This window comes from Rhopalosiphum padi, chromosome 3 (genome assembly GCF_020882245.1).
Source record: "Rhopalosiphum padi isolate XX-2018 chromosome 3, ASM2088224v1, whole genome shotgun sequence".
Taxonomy (NCBI): domain Eukaryota; kingdom Metazoa; phylum Arthropoda; class Insecta; order Hemiptera; family Aphididae; genus Rhopalosiphum; species Rhopalosiphum padi.
Window position 1 is genome coordinate 36,545,309 of NC_083599.1, and position 20,469 is coordinate 36,565,777.

The 20,469-nt window shown below is 33.3% G+C and overlaps 1 protein-coding gene across 1 annotated transcript in view; it reads left to right on the forward strand.

Annotated features, from left to right (window-relative positions):
• The window catches only part of LOC132928056 (protein glass), a 64,147-nt gene that overhangs the window by 26,120 nt on the left and 17,558 nt on the right, over positions 1-20,469 (forward strand). Inside the window, exons 2-4 of the mRNA XM_060992619.1 lie at positions 2,070-2,966; positions 4,937-5,303; positions 6,515-6,714. Of these exons, the coding sequence (XP_060848602.1) occupies positions 2,070-2,966; positions 4,937-5,303; positions 6,515-6,714 (1,464 nt within the window). The remainder of the gene's footprint in view (positions 1-2,069; positions 2,967-4,936; positions 5,304-6,514; positions 6,715-20,469) is intronic.

Genomic DNA, 20,469 nt, shown 5'->3' on the forward strand with positions numbered 1-20,469 from the left:
TATGATATAGGTATAGTGGCTCCTATATTGAATGGTATTAGTAAATCGCTGTGATACGCCGCTGCCGGAACCCGGCATAATGTAATAATAACATACCCATAGATAACGATAAAAATACAAAAAAAAAATTATTCATTATATGTTTCTGGGTGGTTGGTAAAAAGTAATCAAAAAAAAAAAAGTCGTAGCTGGAATTGGTTATATCGGACAGGTATATTGCAGGCGTTGTCATATCGAATTCATTATAATTTAAATACTGATTGGATGGATGACGGGTGGTGGTATTAGTTGGTCGTGAAGGGGGGTGCGACGGAGACAAATAATACACGACAGTCATCTATAATATTATATATGGTTTATTGCACGCGTCGTAAATAATAAAACCGCGCGCGCGTGTGTATGAGTGTGTATATATTTTATTATTATTACTGATAAAAATTGACGGTTTGTTTATCCGGGCGCGCACGGCAACCGACAGTCGTGGCCCTGGCGTGTGTAGACGCGATGTGTTTACTTAGCGCACTATACATATATCTAAAACACGTGGAACGTCATGCGACACTGCGACAGTCTATATATATAACGCAATATTTATATTCATATAATATATATTATAAACGACGTGCCCACTCCAGGTATATATTCACTGGGACGTTATGATAATTTATGTGTGTGCGTGAGTGTGTGCTTGTACGATTGTCTATAATTCGGTGCGGGTATAATTTTTATTTTTTTATTTTTTATTCCCAACCCTTTTCGTGTAGTTTATTCGCTACGTATCGAGAACTTGGAGACCGCCGCCCAGACCACACATCAAGTAAATATTGGCACGAGGGGCATCGCGAGATGGTAATACTACGTTCTACGGCAACCTAAACAACGTTAACAATTGCCTCGTCCATCTATTCGTATATTGTTTTTATATTACTATGTTGTGCGTGTATAATAATAATAATACAGAACGTGTTTCAACTGTGTATTTCAGTATTTGATATCTTACAGCCGTTCACCTTCTATACATGATGCACCAGCTAGGTGCCCCTGCCCACCTCCTGATTAAGCTTTATTACTCATCTAATTATTTGAATGTGTACCTATTGGTTTACCTGATTTAACTATTTCAGATTTTAGAAACGTGAAAACAAATATGTTCATATATTATAATATGAATCATAATAATGGTTTTATAACAAGGCATCAATTGTACAAAATCATGCAAAAATATTAATTAGAAATAATTTATTGGTTAGGATAAAACAATTAACGTAAGACACATTTTATAATATTCTATTCAGTTCCACGGTGTGTTTCAATCAATATATTTTTTTTAATATTAACCCATTAAATTCCTAACCATATGTATTAAAATAAACTTTTCTTATGGTTTATTTATTTATTTTTTTATTTATATGGCGTGTATAAAGATTAATAGAAATGTAAAAACAAATTAAAATAATAACAAATAATAGATGAATTATAAATACCTAATAAAACAGAAATAAAAAAATATAATTCATAAAAATAATACAATAACACAATAGCATAATTACAAATAAGTAAAATTTAGATATAGGTATAGATTACATGAGAACATGGTAATATTTATAATTTAAGATCGACATTTGTTAGCCACTTTACGACAAGTAAGGGCACACTAGAAATTCATCCAAGCTTCCATTGTATTTTTTTTGTATTTGGTCATTAATTCTCACATGTTTTTGCTGTTATGATGGCCGCAATCACAGTTTGTTGTATATATATTTGATAAAAAATTATTATCGTTGCTTATATTTTCAATATTATCATCCATGTATTTACATTTATTACCCTGTGGAACTTATATCAATATGCCTATATATAAGTATATAATCAACGTATTTATTTGAATATATAAAAATGATTGTTCATTTATTAGTACTCTGGAATCTAAGAAATTAAAAATCCTATATTGGCATTGGTTTTTGTATTAGTTGGATGTCACCTAAAAAAATCCCTTACGGGCTTATATTATGTTTGACTGGTTAGGTAGTTATTATGTAATACAGATCTATATTTAGTTCTATTTCCAGATTGTATTAAATTCGGTATCAGCCGCCTGGTGGAAAAGTTCAACGACAGCCGTTCGACTTACGATACGTCGTATGCTGCGAACAACAACAACAACATCACCAAGAGCCTCAATGAACCAGATGTCGATAACCGTCGCGGTGACGATGACGACGATGAACGAGAAGTGAAGAGCGGCCGCTGTACGAGAGAGTTAGCCCGGAAGATATGGTCACCGATGAGGAGTTCGCCATCGCCGTCCTCGTCATCCGAATTGGACGTGGAGAGCCGATTAGCATCGCCGGACATCGACGTGACCAAGTGTGGCACTACTCCGCCACCACCGGTGCAACCACCGCAGCCTGCCGTCTCTATACTGCAGGTGACCACCCGCAAGCCACCCGTGACCGCCAAGAACTCGGAGGCGTTTAGCGTTAGCGCGCTACTTAAGCCGGACGCGCCCCGCACTACCAGACATCCGTTCAACAATCATCACCACCACCATCATCAGCAACAACACCACCAACAGCATCATCACCAGCAGCAGCAACAACCGCCGGCCATGACAGCCGCTGACACAATTTCGGTCACCAGATCGTTATTGTATCCGGCCGTCCAGTTCCCGGATCTGATCAAAGACACCCGGAAGGAAGTGCACCTGCACCCGTCCGCGGCCAATACGCTGCTCCAGAAACACTTTTCCGGTTTCAGCTTTCACCCACACTTCTATTCGGCCGCCAACATGTTAAACCCATCTAGTGGCTCACCTGAGCACGCTGGCAGTGGTGCCGGCAGTGGTGGCAGTGGTGACCCGCACACTGACAACAATCACAACCTGCTCACTAGCTCACTGTACCTGAGTCTGGGTGCCGTGCAGGCCGCCGCCGCCGCCGCTTTTGTCCATCCGCTGTCCACAACCGGTAAGTCAACGACGTAGTTATACCCACTCAATTATAACTGCCCTACATATTATATATTATCCTATAAGTATTCTTCCCAATTGTGCGTTAAGTCAAAGTTAGAGAATTCTCAATAATTTTCTTAATAATTGAGAAAAATCAGCGGTGGAAAACGATGATATAAACTTACACCAGATTTCAAACCAATTGATTTTTTTTTTTTTGTTATACTATACTTATTAGACTTAGTAAGAATAATATATAATTATGTATATAGACTATTGTTATTTAATTTTCATAAAATAACTAATCTTCAGAAATTTAAAAGTTTTAAAGTTTAAAGTTTTTTTACAAATTAAAATTGAATTATCAAAATTGTTGTTTTACTGGCCTTAAAACATGAAAATGTAAATCATTCTTATAAACTGAAAAAATAGCTGTTAATTTACAATATTAACATAAATACATGGAAAGTCTCATTTTTTTTTATAACAAGATAATTTTAATAGCTGTATACCTATTTACTATTAATACTTAGATTAGATGCATTTTATTCGTTCATAATTGTTAGATATTTAACCATAGTTGTTCACGGTTGAAAAAAAAAATCGTAATCGTAGTTTTAGTTCATTGTTTCGATTGATAGTAATTTTTGGTTTATTAGGTATCAATTAACAAAGTGTGGTTGCTTTAAAGAATATAAATAAATATAAATTCTTATTACTTCAATCAAATGTTTGATATTGCATGTACGATGTAGGTACCTCAAATATATCATTATCCATAATTTATGTGTGTGATTAGTTATTACTTATTAGTATGAGGGTTACCAACGTATTATTGTGGTCGTTAATTAGGAAATAGGGGGAAGGGTTCTTTAAAACAACCTAGGCGCCAATATGTGTTCACTCGTAAATTGAATAGTCACAATATAATTTAACTGCAGCAGTACTTTTTGTCTATAAGAAACATTTCCAATTCAATAAATCAATAAAACAATTTTACATATCATATTGGATATTCTAAAAATGAAATTTAAAAAAACTTAAAAAACCAAGTATAAGGGTTATATAAAATTAAAATAATAATTAATAAATATACGTAGGTAGTTTCCTTTGTACAAGACTTTTTTCAATTCTATGTACTTATTTGTATATTATGTTCAAATTAGTAACAAATAACAATACATAATATAATTTATTGTACGTTTAAATTATTTATATATGTTATTGTTATAATTTAGTTTTGAGTAGAATAATTAAGTTCTAATCCTTCATTTCCATAATAATAGTTAATTAGTTCACGATGTTATGCAATTACGTTATTTGATTTAATTTTGGTACAGCTAACCCGTACCATAAGTTATTACGAATTTTTGGAGACCAAAAACTAAGCATCTCACTCAGCTAGTCCTCGGCCCATCACTTCAAAATATAAAAACATGGTAGTTTATAGTTTATTATATAAGGGAAAGTAAAAAAAAAATAATTAATTTTATGATGGTTTTTCCATCCGTAAAAAATGTACGTATAATTTTAAAATGATCTTACAAAATGATGATTAGTGATTTTAAATCTATTTTAATGGAAATCACTGAAATTAAAAAACAAATAAAATATTTTTTTTTTTTGCAATATAAAAAGATTGTTGCAAAATGTCTAAAATCGAATTCAATTTAAAAATGCATACTTACAATGTGACTGGAAAAATATACATTCAAAACTTGTTTTCAAACTATGTAGGTACCTTATTATAGTATAGTTAAGGTTATACTCATTGTATCTTCACCAATTCATTGATACATTAAAATGGTTTAGTATCAATTGTCAACTTTTTCATTTTTTTTTTTTATCGATTAAACATATAATAATATAACAATTAACTAATGTGTGGGCTACCCTTTTACCAAACTGAGGACAAATACCCGTAACTCGACCTTCATCATGAGGTATATTAAAAATGACGTGCATGCGTGTGCCATCATATTGCAGGCATGAATTCACCGGCGGCCAATCCGTTCCACTCGTCTGGCCAACAGCAGACTTCGGGTGGTGTTGTGGTGCCTCACCCGTCAGCCGAGGATATGATGAAGCTGCGGCAGCAGTTCGCGCCTGGCGCCAACCAGCCGCTGGCCGCTGCGCCGCCGTCGGACCCCGGTGGCCACATGCGACACCATCACATGCTAATGAGGGGCTCAGTATTCGGAGACGTGTACTCGTGCATCAAGTGTGACAAAATGTTCCCCACATCGCACGGCTTGGAGGTGCACTCCCGGAGGTCACACAACGGCAAGAGGCCGTTCTCATGCGAGCTGTGCAACAAATCGTTCGGTGCCGAGATAAGCCTGAACCAACACCGGTTAGTCGTGTCCGACCTGTTCTATAGTAATCAAATTCTTACCCTCATTGTAATATTACCAACATATTTTGTTGAATTATTATAACAGTGTATTCTACTAGATGTTTACTATAAAATCTATAATATATCTAAATATATATATATACACATATATTTATGCCACAAGTCATCTGCCCCCTTACCATAACGATATTTTCCATTTTTTGTTTTTATTCTACGAAAATGCTAATGGAATTTTATAAATATATAACAAAACAATACATTTTATAAAACTGCAAATTTGTTGTGCATTTACCAGCAGCAATAAAACATTTTTTCCGTTACAAATATTTGTGTTGAAGTTTGTTAATTTTGGCTGCTTATAATAATAATAAATAATAAGACATGTTTAATAAATAGTAATTACTTTAACCTTGTGATAGGTTCTAACAATATTTAAAAATAAAAACAACAAACTTACCTAAAATAAAAATTCCTTTTATAAAAAAAATATATGTTAAAAAACACAATAAATGTCTTTAATTTATAAATTCTTCGATAACTTAAGTTAAAAGAAACCATAAATAAAATTTATAAAATAAAATATGTTTGTGAGATGAAAAAAAATTATTTGCTTAAAATTTCTGAAAATTTCAGCTTTGATGATTAGCATAACAATTAATTAATGGATAAAATAATTGTATTATTATACATTTTGATATTTTATTGATTGAATGAATAAGTAATATTTATAGTTTTATAGTTTAGTGGGAAATTTAAAAACAAATTAAGCATACCTACTGTTAATATAACATATTTTATACATTTATACGTATAATAAATACACCAATAGATAGTTAGTTATTTGATTAAATTCAATTGTTTTCTTTCAACAATAAATATAACTGTTTCAATATAGTAATCACATCAACAAATCTTGTTATTTTGTAGTATTGTTCGAAATGTGCGCCGTATTGCAGTGTTGTGGATATAATTTTTGACATTCAATCACAAGCCCAAAACACTGCATGAATACCATCGCACTTTCACCTATATAATGTTAATTTTGTCAACATAAACCTTTTAAAAGTTTAGATTAATAAATTGATCTCGTTTTTTATAATTGTCTATAACTGTCTATACCTGTGAAAAATGATCATTTTTTTTTTACTTTAGAAATATTATTGCATTATCATTCTATCGTTACTGTACTCAGTTGCTGTTTTTTTTAGGTGGCTCTGTTGTCGTCGATCGGCGCACAACGTAGAAAAGCTGTTTGAGTGTAAACAGTGTGGCAAAACGTTCAAAAGGTCATCTACTCTATCTACGCACTTGCTAATCCACTCAGACACTCGACCATATCCATGTCAGTTTTGCGGAAAACGATTTCATCAGAAATCCGACATGAAGAAGCACACGTACATTCACACAGGTGAGTGTATTATATATATATATATATTTTAATAATATTAAGATTTATTTCGACCAATATATAGGTAAGTTCAGCCATGTATAATAGTAGCTGTATGATAACAAAAACTATATAATGTATAAAGTATTATTGAACGCATCACCACGAGGGTTCGTTTTTGATGGGATAACTTTGGCCAACTAATTTGTCGAGATAACGGAGGGTTCTTTAAAGGCCCGTCACTGTAATCCTTTTCCTTTGACAGCCATTAAAACGAGTCAATTAGATCAACAAGCCAAGACGACGGCTGCGTTCCAATTTTCCTCTCCACCGTCGCTCGTTTCGTGTTTTAACATGTTGTCGCCCCCTCACACTTTAATATTTGAAAACCTCTTACTCACTCTATCATTATTCAACTTGCGCTCTTCTCACTATCTCTCTTTATCTCTCTTACTCTTTTTTCTTTCCGACCACTCCTTATTCGCACATATATGTGTATACACCGATGAAAAAGTTGTGTCCACTCTCCGCGTCCTTGGCGGTGTCACCGGTCAAACGACGACCGGGCGGAGTTGTAAATTGAAAACAATTACGTAATGATGGTGGGCGCAACGTATTGCAGCTAGCTATTATTGTCGGACTATATATTTATAGGACGGTAGAGAAAGAGTGATGGAGATAAACGCGTGGCTGAGAGAGAATAACGTCTCTGCTTTATATTATATATAAAACGGCATACCGGAGGGTTGATACTTATACTGATTAATTGCTAAACAAGACGGCTGCTGTCGGAGCAGCATAAGTCTTGCGGAAAAGATCGTCCGGACGCTATTAATTGTTAACCCTGAGTACCACTAAACCACCCGCACCTCACTGCACCTTACAGTACCCGCCGGGTAAAGTGTTCCGCATCACCGGCGTCCCTTGTCCAGGTGAATTATTCTGCTAATTACTCGTTAAGGGGTAGCCCGAAGTTTAACAGTAAATAGTAACAATAATAATCACTTTGAATTTCGATGGAATATTGCAGTAAACGTATTTTTTTAAAGATATTTTTTTCTTCGTATTTTTTTAGTTTTTTACAGCAAATGAAACGTATGAGTATATCTATATTTTTGATGTTTTTGCTCTCTAAAAGTCTTAACAAAACTAATGATAATGACAACTTTATACAATGAAGAAAATTTATTAACCCTCTAAATAATTGTAAGTAAAAAAATAATGATAAACCATAGACCATTGATTTTGTATTTCGTAATAGGTATAGGTTACGTACATTTTATTTTAAAAATATTATTTATCTCTGTTTTATAGACGAATAGATAAATAATTGATGTCCTTTGTTATAGTAACAGTTAAAGTGTATGTTTACACCGTATAAAAGTAAACAAATACCCTAAATTATATACTTATCTATATTCTATACTACATTATTGACTAATATTATTTTAAAACATCCAAGCGTGTTTTTACGTATATATTATCGCTACACGTAATAATATATTATTATATGTTACATTTGTAAACTGATATTACGTAGGTAGCCTGTTAGGTAAAATATTGTATTATTATAATATACGATGATGTCCTTTAAATGGCGTTACCGATCTAAAAATGTGATGTTACTATACAGTAATGTAAGTAAACATTTTAATAATCTATATATAAAAAAAAAATAATAACTTTTGAGGATATTATCGTATACGATCAACATAAATAAGCTATGAAGGTTTATAAAACAAGGTCGTGACCTCTTTGAATATTTTACCAACTATAATAATATCAATTGACATCATTCTTTTATGCGTCCTGTTAATATAAGATTGGTTATAGGAATTAGATAAAACAAAATTTGTAGCATGAATATTTTTTTTTAATTAATTATAAAAAAAAGCAGGTATGTATACCTATATTTTTTACTTTTTGTAAATAACTTTATTTTTATGTGATTAATAATAATAATTTTTATGTACACTTAAATTATAGTATTATTTTTCTAAAAGCTCTGTTTATAGATTAGTTATAAGTTATAAGTAAATTGTAACTTGTATCATAAATTTAATATTAGAATTGTATTATTTATTACCGATATACATATTTCATGTATATGTTCCTAGTATAGCATGAACTAGTAATTTTATAAATCTTTGATACTGTTTATTTTCTTGAATGTCGGTAACCGTAGTAACTAGTAGGTGTACTATAATGAGTAGAAACAAAATATAATAAAAAATTATTTGACAAAAAAATACCTAAGAAATAAAGTATCAATAATTTATAGGATTTGGTATGAATAGGGCAATGAATATATCGATGACCATAGATTTTCTCGCTTAAAAAGTAATTTATTAATTTAATGTTTAAAATAATATGTATACATTTTTTTGTTTATTTTTTTTTTTATTAGAATGTTCGCATTTTACTGTCACGAGGGTTCTCTTTACACATCCAATTAAAACGAGAGGGAAAAAACTGCTAGAATTAAAAAAAATATATATATGTATAGGTATATACATATATATACTCTCTAAGGGGAACGAGAAAAAATAAAGGAAATTAAACAAGAGGGCAAATCTCCGGTAATTCCGAAAAAAAACTCTCCCTCCGCACTTGACCGACGCGTGTTCGGGTCGGAATTTTTTTCCTTTTTAATTTCCCGAAAGTGGGTCCTTATACAAATGCAGTTGATTAAAAAATGAATTAAGAAGAATACAAATTTATTTTGAGTCGAAAAAAATAAAAAACTGGTTGAAAAGATTACCTCGTCTATCCTAGACCTGTTACTATAAATGTACCTTCATACTTTATACTTTATGCTCATATTTTACGCACAATAATAATTATTGTAAAAATAATACGATTAAATAGTACAACCAAATGAATTGATCGGGTTCTTCTTCGATCACAAATGCGCAGATATTATAATATTATATACCCACATCCACATGAGATTTCATCTAGTACTGGTCATTTATCGTGGGATTGCCCTAAATTGAACCTTCGCTTACTTTTCAGTGAACAATTGTATTTTAATGCTCTATTTGTCTTTTTATATCGAGTTAATAGAGAGTTTACTGAAAATGTCTGTCGCTTCATCGATTTTAGACCTTGCTATTAGGTACTTAAATCGTATCCGACTTTTATATACTTGGTCTGTAAGTGTACTGTAAATGTTACGACGTGTACAATGTATATGTTACCATAAAGTAGCGTAGCTTGGCTTAACTAATATTAAGTTTAATCGCGGCTTTAAGTTAATGACAACTTTTTAGACTTCTGTTACCATTTTACCAATACAAGTGTATGATATTTATACTTTAGCCGATAATATTTACATAACCCAGCACTATACATCAAATAACAATACAATATATAAATAAAATTAAAATGACTCGTACAAACAGGTAGTAATGATGGCATTTTAAATATTTAAAATGCATTATAATTCGATTCAAAAATTGATGATTTGGTTATTCTACGTCTTAGAAAATACTTTTCTAGCTACAGATAAATTTCAATTGTCTATAAATTTTAAAAATATTTATTTTTTATTACCTTTTTTATAAAAACATTATAGCTCTAAAATCATACGTATATACTAGTAATAATACTTAAGTTATTTTTCGTAATTGAAAGTCATTACAAATTTCCACTAATTGAAAGAAAAATCATGACTATTTTTTATGAATATTTATATTTAGTTTGAAAAATTATACAAATTATTGTTGAAATATATATTGTTCAATTCAAGGTGTCGCAATAATTCTATATGTAATAAAAATATACGCATTTTCTTTATACTACCTTTTTTGTTTTTATATCAATTACAAATTAACATATTTTTATAAATTAAATCATTTTATTGTTTGTGTGCAAATAATGTTATTAATCATATGTAGTTGGATAATTTTAAGTATTGGTGGCTTAAGTTCATGGGTAATCTTAACATAAGTCAGACATTGGATATTAAATACAACATATACATATTATACTATGATTCTATATTCATAATATATAATGAGTCACATTTAAAGGTGACATAAAATAATTAGGATAGAAGACCTTGAATTTGAATCAGATTTTGAACCAATTTTTTACTAATATTTTTGAAAAAAATACAAATCGGAGGTCTCTTATAAGAATTATTTCGTCTAAAACTCAGTATATCACACGTGTATGTTGTGATGAGCGTAGGCTAAAAAATAAATATGTGCTTTCCGGTAGCGGCAGTGACACCGAATGATTTCGTCGTGATGGCCGTATATTGCGGCGAACGGTACTAAACGGCATAGGCGTACGTTTAACGGTCGTTTATAAGTATACGGTATTAAGCAGCTTAGAAGTAAAGCTAAGTATTATCACTGTAATCGGCGTTGTACCATAACATTGCAGTCGGGCGGCGTACACGTACACATTGTGCTCGTGTGTTCGTGTTAAACCACTGCCGCGGGGAAGTTTGTTCGCCGGGATTATCTGTGAAATTCATTCACGGCGATTATATTATACTTTTATGGTGCGGGGATCTGCGGACGGCCGTACCGTGATCACGTATTTATATCCAATCATGATTTTCCTATTAAATGGTGTAATATTGTTAATTTCTATACAAAGCTGATACTATTTGATGATAATCCAGGCATTCCGTTACACGCAGATGAATCTGCTTTTCCGCGCATTAATACGGAAATATGTTATTCGCGTTTTAGGAGATGATTTATAAATTATTACTATCGATATTTTTAAACCTCCTAAGTATCTATAAAAAAATGCAAGAAAATACATATGATTAGTACGAATTGTGTTTATTTTTTTTATCGTTTTAAAATAAAATATATAATAAAGTTGAATGTGCATGATATGTCATGCTCTATAATGTGATAAATTAAATACGGACAGTGTTTATTAAAAAACTCGCGAAAACAATTTTTATGTATGGAAGGAGAGGTTAGGGGTTGGTAAAATAATAGTAATGATATTATCGCGGTGCCACACTGACTGTTGTACGATGAAAACGAAAAGTGTTCGTGGCATGTAAGACGTATATAAATAATGAAGAAAATAAAAAAAAAACAACCGTATAGCTTAATCGAAAAGCAACTCGGTGTGCACTCGCACGTGTTTGTCTTGTGTTCGTATATTGAGTTGTAATGAAAATGTTTTCGTTCGTCGTCAGCAATATATAGGTATACGATACAATATTATAAGGTCCCGAGGAAAGTCGTTGAAACTTCACCACGCCGGTCTGCACTTATAACAATAATATATACATATATACGCTACCCAAGATGACAAAACGTTTCGAGTGGTTGAGGATAGGTAGGTATATACTATAAAATATAATATATATATATTGCGGAAAACGGAAGGAAGTAGATATGCACGGCGGTCGGTGGTGGTTGGTCGTGGTTTTGCCGAGTAAATATAATACGTATAATAAACCGAAACGAAAGGTTCTGTCAAGAGATCGGGCGAAGAAGTGTGTTGTGGGAGGTGGTTGGGAAGTGGAGGGTAGAGAAATAACCTGCGCGTTTGTATGCGCGTACATCACCACTAGTATATAGTATTATAGGTACCTATGTGCGGTGGCTGTGTAACGGTTGCAGTTGTAGAGTCCGTCCGAATCCATTTAGAGTGAACTGAAATAATATTTTCGTAAGCAGCTTTGCTCGAGTGGCGGAGGACGAGGCGGCGGCCACTTTAATATAATATAATCCCTCGCGCCGTACACGCACAGTTGAACCTCATCGCGTCCCTTGAAAACCTCTCGTCGCCGCCGCCGCACCCGTAAACCGCCGCCATACATAAACACGCGTGAGTGTGCGCTCGCCGAGTCTTTGGAGAGCCTGCACACTGCTGCCGGTATATAACCGCCGCGGGAAAACACTTTGCGAAAGCGGCGGCGAGTAGATTGATTTTAGTAAACCTTCTGCCAAACTTTAACCTCTCGCTCTCTCCACTCCACGTCGAGCGCGCGCGCGTACGCACTCACATCACGCGCGCTCCCGCCGCCAGTCAGTACCTGCTAATCAAATTACGACGGCTCGTGCGCGTATATTTTCGGGGCGTATCTTCTCCTCTCGTCCTCCCACCCACCGTCGTCCGCCGTCGAACCGTCCACCGTCGTCGTACCGGCGCAGCCAACTCAGCCCACCTGACGCCACGCGCGGTTTTCCCGTCCTACGCGTATATACGTGTACGTATACGTATATATAGATATAGATATTGCGCGTGCCGTCGCCGCCGCGAGCCCTTTTATTCATCGTCGACTTCGGTGCCCATCGCCAAACTCCGCTCGGCCACACCTCCCCTTTATCGTCCTGTACCTCCGTCCGTCGTATTTCTCACATTTCTTTTTTTTTATCGTTCCTTTTACCTTCTTTTTTCGGCCGGCCGGCAAAATCTCGTTACCGATAACAATCTCACTTTAACCGACGCCGTTCAGCGTACCCATACACGCGCATGTATATATATATATACGCTATTACGATGCGATTCAACACATACTCACCCACCCGCGCGCACACACGCGCGCACATATAAGTACATATGTATATGCGCGTACCCGACTTTCGACTGTGTCTATTTTGGGGTGACGTCCCGACTTCGTTGTGCAGCTGCAGATTTTATTCCAACGTTTATTTTTTACTACTATTTTGTTTTTTCCATATTATCCTACAAACGTGTGTAGTACGGGTCCCGCGAATCGCAATAGCCAGCCGATTCTCACGGTAATATTCATAAAAACAAAAAAAAAAACGAAAGAGTTTTAGGTATACACTATATTATTTTAAATTTTAATATGTACAGATATATTTTCATTCTCTCTCCCTAGTTGTTTGATTGTTACAATGTTACAACATTTTAACGGTAATTTTAATTTAATATAATTAATTGCGCGAGAATATTTAGGAATAAATACGATAATTAATATTTTGTGTACTTTTGTATATTGCGCGTTTTTATTCGTTATTCATAAATCGGCCACGACCGTGATTATTTCATCAATTCATCACCTTATTGTATACGACATAATATTTTATATTTTCCATCGTGGGTGTATCACACAAACTAATAAGTATATGCATTTGTAATCTACCAAACAGTTTGCTATTCTATTACTAAATGATAAATTTACATATTTCCGCGGGTAACACATTAGAATATTTTGTATTATCTTTTACAATCAAACTGTTGTAATAAAAATAAAAAATTACCTATCACGATGATAACATTGTTTAATGACACACAAGACCGTAACTGGAAATTAATTCCGGGGGTGGAGGTTAAGCTAAAAAAATTGTGTTTTGATTAAAACAGAGATTGAAATAGTTATTTTACTACCACATAATATAACACGAAAAAATTTCGGGGGGGTTGACCCCCCCACAGGTACGGCCTTGATAACACAGATATACATTTTAAATGTTTGTTTAATAATATAGTATTATAAGATCATAATTATTGGTCCAAAAATTTTGTAAAGATCACTGCGTTTAATAATAACATTTATGGCAGATATATTGATAACGTGACGTTATGAGATATATAAAACCAGCATACCAATAACAGAAATAACCAATACTAATAATACACATGTTATACATAAAGATGGGTTAACATTTACCGCTATGTCATTTGTCGTGTAGTGCCCAAAAGTTGAGCTCGTACAGTTGCCGAGTTGCCCTAACTCTATAAATTTCCTAGTAGGTCATAGTTAGTGAATGACACCATTCTAGTATATAGCCTATCGAGATACGAGTAAAAGCCATATGACGCGACAACCGACGTACCCGGCCTTATACTAACATATGGCGAATGCTAACAGTGTGGGTAAAATGTCGGTTCAATAAAAAAATATAACGCGATTATTGTATGACAACCTACACATATATATATAACGACAAAAACAATAATATCATATTATAACATGTATTATTATTGTTTTTATTACTCAATGTCGCGTATATATGGTGCATGTGAGCAGGACGATTGACAACCGCGTGAGTCGAAAAACTACGAGTAGGTGTATTATTATTATTATTATTATATTGTTATTATTTATTATTACAAGGTCACGCTACCATCACCACTATGACGAAGTGGCAAACGCAAGTCTGTTTCGCCACTGCTCTCCTTCCGACTTTCGTCTTATAATCATTGCTGCTATCCTCGTAAAGCAGCCGCGCCTTTTAACCACCCCACATAGCAATCGTCCTTCCCTCCTACCGCTCTTTCACGCACACACCCGCACGCCAGCGCAGTTGTTTTATACGAACTACATTGTGGACCGTGTGCGCGTGCGTGTACCGTCGTCGATTTCTCTCTCTTTTTTCGCCGTCGTGCCAACGTTCACAATAATAACACTTGACTGGAATTGGCTATACGCTCCTATATATACAGTAAATACACTTGTCCCATCTGTCGAACGGCAATCTCGATGTCTCACTTCGTTTTCGACCTCTCTCCACTCTCCCCTTCACTGAACGATCCCTCTCCATACTTTAACCACTTCGTGCTCGTCCCGTGTTCCTGTTCTTCCGCTGTGGTAACAAAACAATATATTGGTTTTCGGCGTTTTCGCGCACAATACCTATAGGTTTTTTTTCATTTTGTATCTCTCCTACTGCAGTTTATCAACTTTACGTCTCCATTCTCTCATTTGCTAATACTGTATCTGCACCACTATTTCATTCTGCCACACCTCTCGCCCGTGTTGTTCTGTCACCTTAGAACTTTGGTGTTAATTAATAAAACAACGTACGCACGTTATAAAAATAACGAGAAAATCGTGTACAGCTGTAATATTATTATGGTACACCAGTACTATCGATCGATTCAAAGTCTGCGGAAGATGCGGTAAACAAAACTGTTAGGTTGATTATAATATTATATTACAATAATAACGTCAAGTACCTACTGCTTTTATATATATAATATAGTCATCGTGTTAAACGAAATAACAGAATCGCTTCAAGTGGATTATAGTCGACCCTACGTTGAAAATGTGTTGATTTTACACGTTTTGTCAGTTTCCCGAACGTAGAATTTTAGATTACAAAACACAATAACAGTAGGTAGTGACAAAAAAAAATATTTCACATGCCCATACAACAGGCATTTAATAATATTATACTCTACACCATCAGTTGGTAAACAATTGACTTTGTATATTGTGTAAACATAGTACGAACAATGTAGTATAATATATATATACATAGGTAATTTACAGTGTTTACGCATATATAGTATTATATACGCGACGCGAAAAATCTCCTAACTTTTTGTACCGCAATATAGTGGTGTGAAAATTGTTGCTGTGGTTTTTTTATGTAATGTTTTCTTAAACAGCTTGGTCCGAATTCCAATGAAATAACAACACAAAATAAATATACGTACCTACCTACGCGTGTAAATATATATATATATATATTGTTGCATTATTTTGTTCGAGCGATTTTTTTAGCAAAAAAAAAAAACATATAATTGATCCGCCGCGTAATATTATATTATTAATACTGTATTATTACAAGGGTTAGAAGCAAGTCGGGGTGAAAATAAAAATAGAGCACCCGAAACCTGGATAAATGGTAGCGTGGTGGGAAGTGAGAAGCGATAGAAAGAGATAGAGTGAGACTGTGAGAGAGAGATGTGAAAATTGATAATAAATATAAAAAAAAAACTAAAAAAACATGGACACGAACGGCGACCGCCGCGTGACGGTTTGCTCGGTATACATATTATATTATACATATTGTAGTCCTGGTGAATGGCGTGAAACTATATATACATTGTGCTAAACATCCCTCGGGAGCTCTGACCCAATCGCGTTAATTATTAGCGCGCGGGTCTTTATCGCACAGGGGATTTGACTACGTCAAGGGCCATACGTGCGCAGTCGGAGGGACGTGTATTTTATGTATATATCATAATATTCATAATCATCATGACTACAATTATGCATCTATAGCGTGTGAGTATTTTACTATACACTATACGTCTATAACTATTACCTATATAATATTTATATATCTGTGCGCGCACGTGTATGTGTGTGTGGGTGCGTGTTTGCTTATTTTCTGCCAAACTCAAGTCTTGAGGGGTGTTATAAAATCAAAAATTCAGCTTACTCATTGCACCTCAAATAGTCTGACAGTTATACGTACCTGATGCTATAAATATGCGTTTAATTATGATTATCAATTTTATTATATAGTGACTTAAAAATTATGAAACAATGTTTTAGATTTAATATTTTTGACATAACTGCTTTAAAAAATAACAATAACTAAATGCATTTGATATTTATCTAAATGAAAATGTATTATCTTTATACACATGAATATTGAGCTCGGTGGTGTTTTTCATTATCTAAACGTGTTTTTTGCTATCTGGTCGGACTAGTTCTAAATTTTCTAATGAAGCCATAGGACATTATACATAGAAATGATTACTAGTGTAAGGTCATGCCCTTAAAGAATACAACGAGCATGACCCCCCTCCCCCGATTTTTTTTGCATAATTTTCCTAAGAGGGAAAAATATTATTCAAATGTATTCATGTATATGTAATCCCGTTCGTTACAAATACTACCACTACCTATAATATACAGTAACTATACACTATAATATTATACACCCTTAACAATACATTTTCCATTTTCAAAAACAAAATGATACAACTGCAATTTAGCATAATGTATCTCACCCACGCTCATCAGTTATAATAATATGATTCGACGCATGATGGTATTACTTAAACGCACGCACACTGAATATAAATATATCATAACTCATACTACAACATGTATATAAATAAATATATATATTATATACACATACATGAATGAACACGGTGAGATCCAAAGATTTATCTTAATGCGTTACTCCGACATTAGATCAGCACTCGCATCCGATTACATATTCGGATCGACATATCGTTATTATAATATTTTAGCTCAAAAAATAAAAATGAATTGTTAGACTGTAGCAATTATGGTAGTATTATACCGATACACATGGTACACATTATAATAATTATAGTTAAATTTTAATGCATATGTACGATTGAATAACACGCAATTATAATGCATCAATTGTGTGCATTTTATTTTATAACTAGGTATTTTTGTCTAAATCACATATCTAAAGCTATTAAAGGCAACAAAACAGAATGCGATATTTATACAATATCCAATATACAGATTGCCCAATTTAAGTAAACTGGATAGAAATTATCGCAATATATAACCTTGGCAATATGTACAATAACTAAGATATATCTTAATGTAAAATATAAAGTTATATTTAAATACCGGTGACAGAATACAAAATAGAAATTTAAAGTTTAAAATAATTATGATTTTATATTTTATTACTATTTATTAAAACATTGATAATTTGATTTAATTCCATTGATTTTTAATATAAAAAAGTCGTGCAGAAATTTGATCTTCGTCATAATGTTAAAGAATATATTTTATCATTATGTACATAATATTCAATTGTAGTTAAGTGATTATAAAGTTATGGATATTAACGTACTCATCATGTAGTTGTACACCGTACACGATTATAATATGAATGATTTACTACTTAATACGAGTAAATGTATGTACATAAAGTAAGTAGGTGGTAAATACAATAAAAATGACAGCTTAATAATTTATATTTTCGAAATTTGGAAATTTAGAAATATCAAAATTATTAAAATATAGATACGAGTATATGATAATTATATCAAGTATATTCATAATTATTATTATCAACTTAATAGTCAATTGCGATGAATCAAAGAAAGACCAATTATTATCACCCTACACTATGAATTGCGCTATTATCTATAATAATTATTTGTATGTTATAAATAATAAATTAAACACGAATTCTTATGTTTCAATAGTTTCATATTATCTGAAAAAGTATAGAACGCACAATAGTTTATATAACCCAAAAAATAGGCATTTAGAGTTTTGATGCTCTGGGTAAAGCTTAAACACTTTCTCAATTGTCCCTTTGATTATATTAATCAACGGCAATTAATTGGATACAAAAAACTTGAAACAACTTTTACAATCACTCAATGATACATTCAAGTCAATTTTCTTTGTCATTCAATAATTGTCTAATTTATGAACATAAAAGAAATAGTAAGAAGTTAATTTATTTTCTCGAAGCTAGACCTCTTAGTTTTATTATTTTTCTACTTGTTTTAACATGGTTTGTTTTTACAACATTAAAACATATTATCAGATAACAGCGTTATGTCATAATAATGAACCTGTAACTATATTATACATACTATAAACTATTATAATACAATACAACAAAACTGAAAATACAATTTAAGATTAATTTCATTTATCAGTCAGGAATACTTACATATCTTAGGTAAATTTATTTACTAACAAGAACAGTTTAAAAATGATTAAAATAACTATATGTTGTGGACGTTAACATGCCGCCGCATCTAAATCTTTCAAAATGCACCATTCACGTGGTGCTCCTTGAATATACGTTGCGGTATTATCCCGGTAAAATTTTCAGTGATATTTACACGACATACGCGTACATTGATCGTTATCATTTTTTACCACAAGATTTTTTTGAACAGGACACCCGTCCGACTATAATATCGTGGTCGTATATTATATATAATGTACACAGCACACGAACGAGACGATAACCAGATTTCATCCCTCTCGTCCTACCCCTTCATGGGTCTTAAATTCGGGTCCTGTGTATGATAATGACGCGCGCATTGTTCGCGGTACGCAAAATTAAATCTAATAATATGGGCGCGTAAGTGACGCCGCCGCCGCCCTCGAGGCGAAACGGATATAATATTATAAACTGTGCCGCCGCTGCCGTCTACCCGGAGAACGCAAGTCACCGGTGCCAGCAATGTGTGCACGACCATCAGGCCGGGGGTATATCGCGTAATCTCGTTATAGAATGCGCTCACCCTGTATATAATACGCGTAAAGTACAATGATTCATGGGTCATACACGCCGGAGCAGAATTATTATTATTATGATGTACATCACGCAACCACCCGCTTGCACGTGTCAAACGACGACGGGCGCACTCCGACTATATTACAAAATATCACCGTTCGTATAATTATTAATTATTATTATTATTATTTAATACTATTATTATATAGTCTCGTTTCGTGTTATTATGTTTCACCGTTACGGTGCAACCGACGATGAGATAATAATTGTAATATTATTTTAACGACGCTCAGTTGTACGACGTCGTGCGCTGCTGCTGCAGCAGGTGCTTCAGTCGTTTTATGCGCACTATAAATTGTTTATTTACTATTATCGATTTAAGGGGAAAAATTACTATCTATGGAATTAGACACGTTCGCGTATATTATGTGCATACTAAACGAAATATAACTATGGACTTGCAATTATTAGGCATTATGATTTATGGATAAATTGAGCAAACTCTGAGATTTATCTTTACGATTTCAACCTCTGAATGAATAATATTAAAACGATTAAATCAACCGTATTTATAGAATGTGTTTAAAAAAATTAATTAATATACTATCAATCTTCATTATATAACACTGTTGTGGCGAATTGTCTAGTAAATATAGTGATGATGTTCTAAATCTAATTATTATTGTCTCATCGCATAGTCTATATATTATATTGACGTTTAGCGATGACGATGAGCTGCGTTTACCCAAAATCATCATCGTTTCTGATACATTATTAAAATTTTTAAGTGCTTAAAATTCGTTTTAACTAAAGTCAGTCAAAA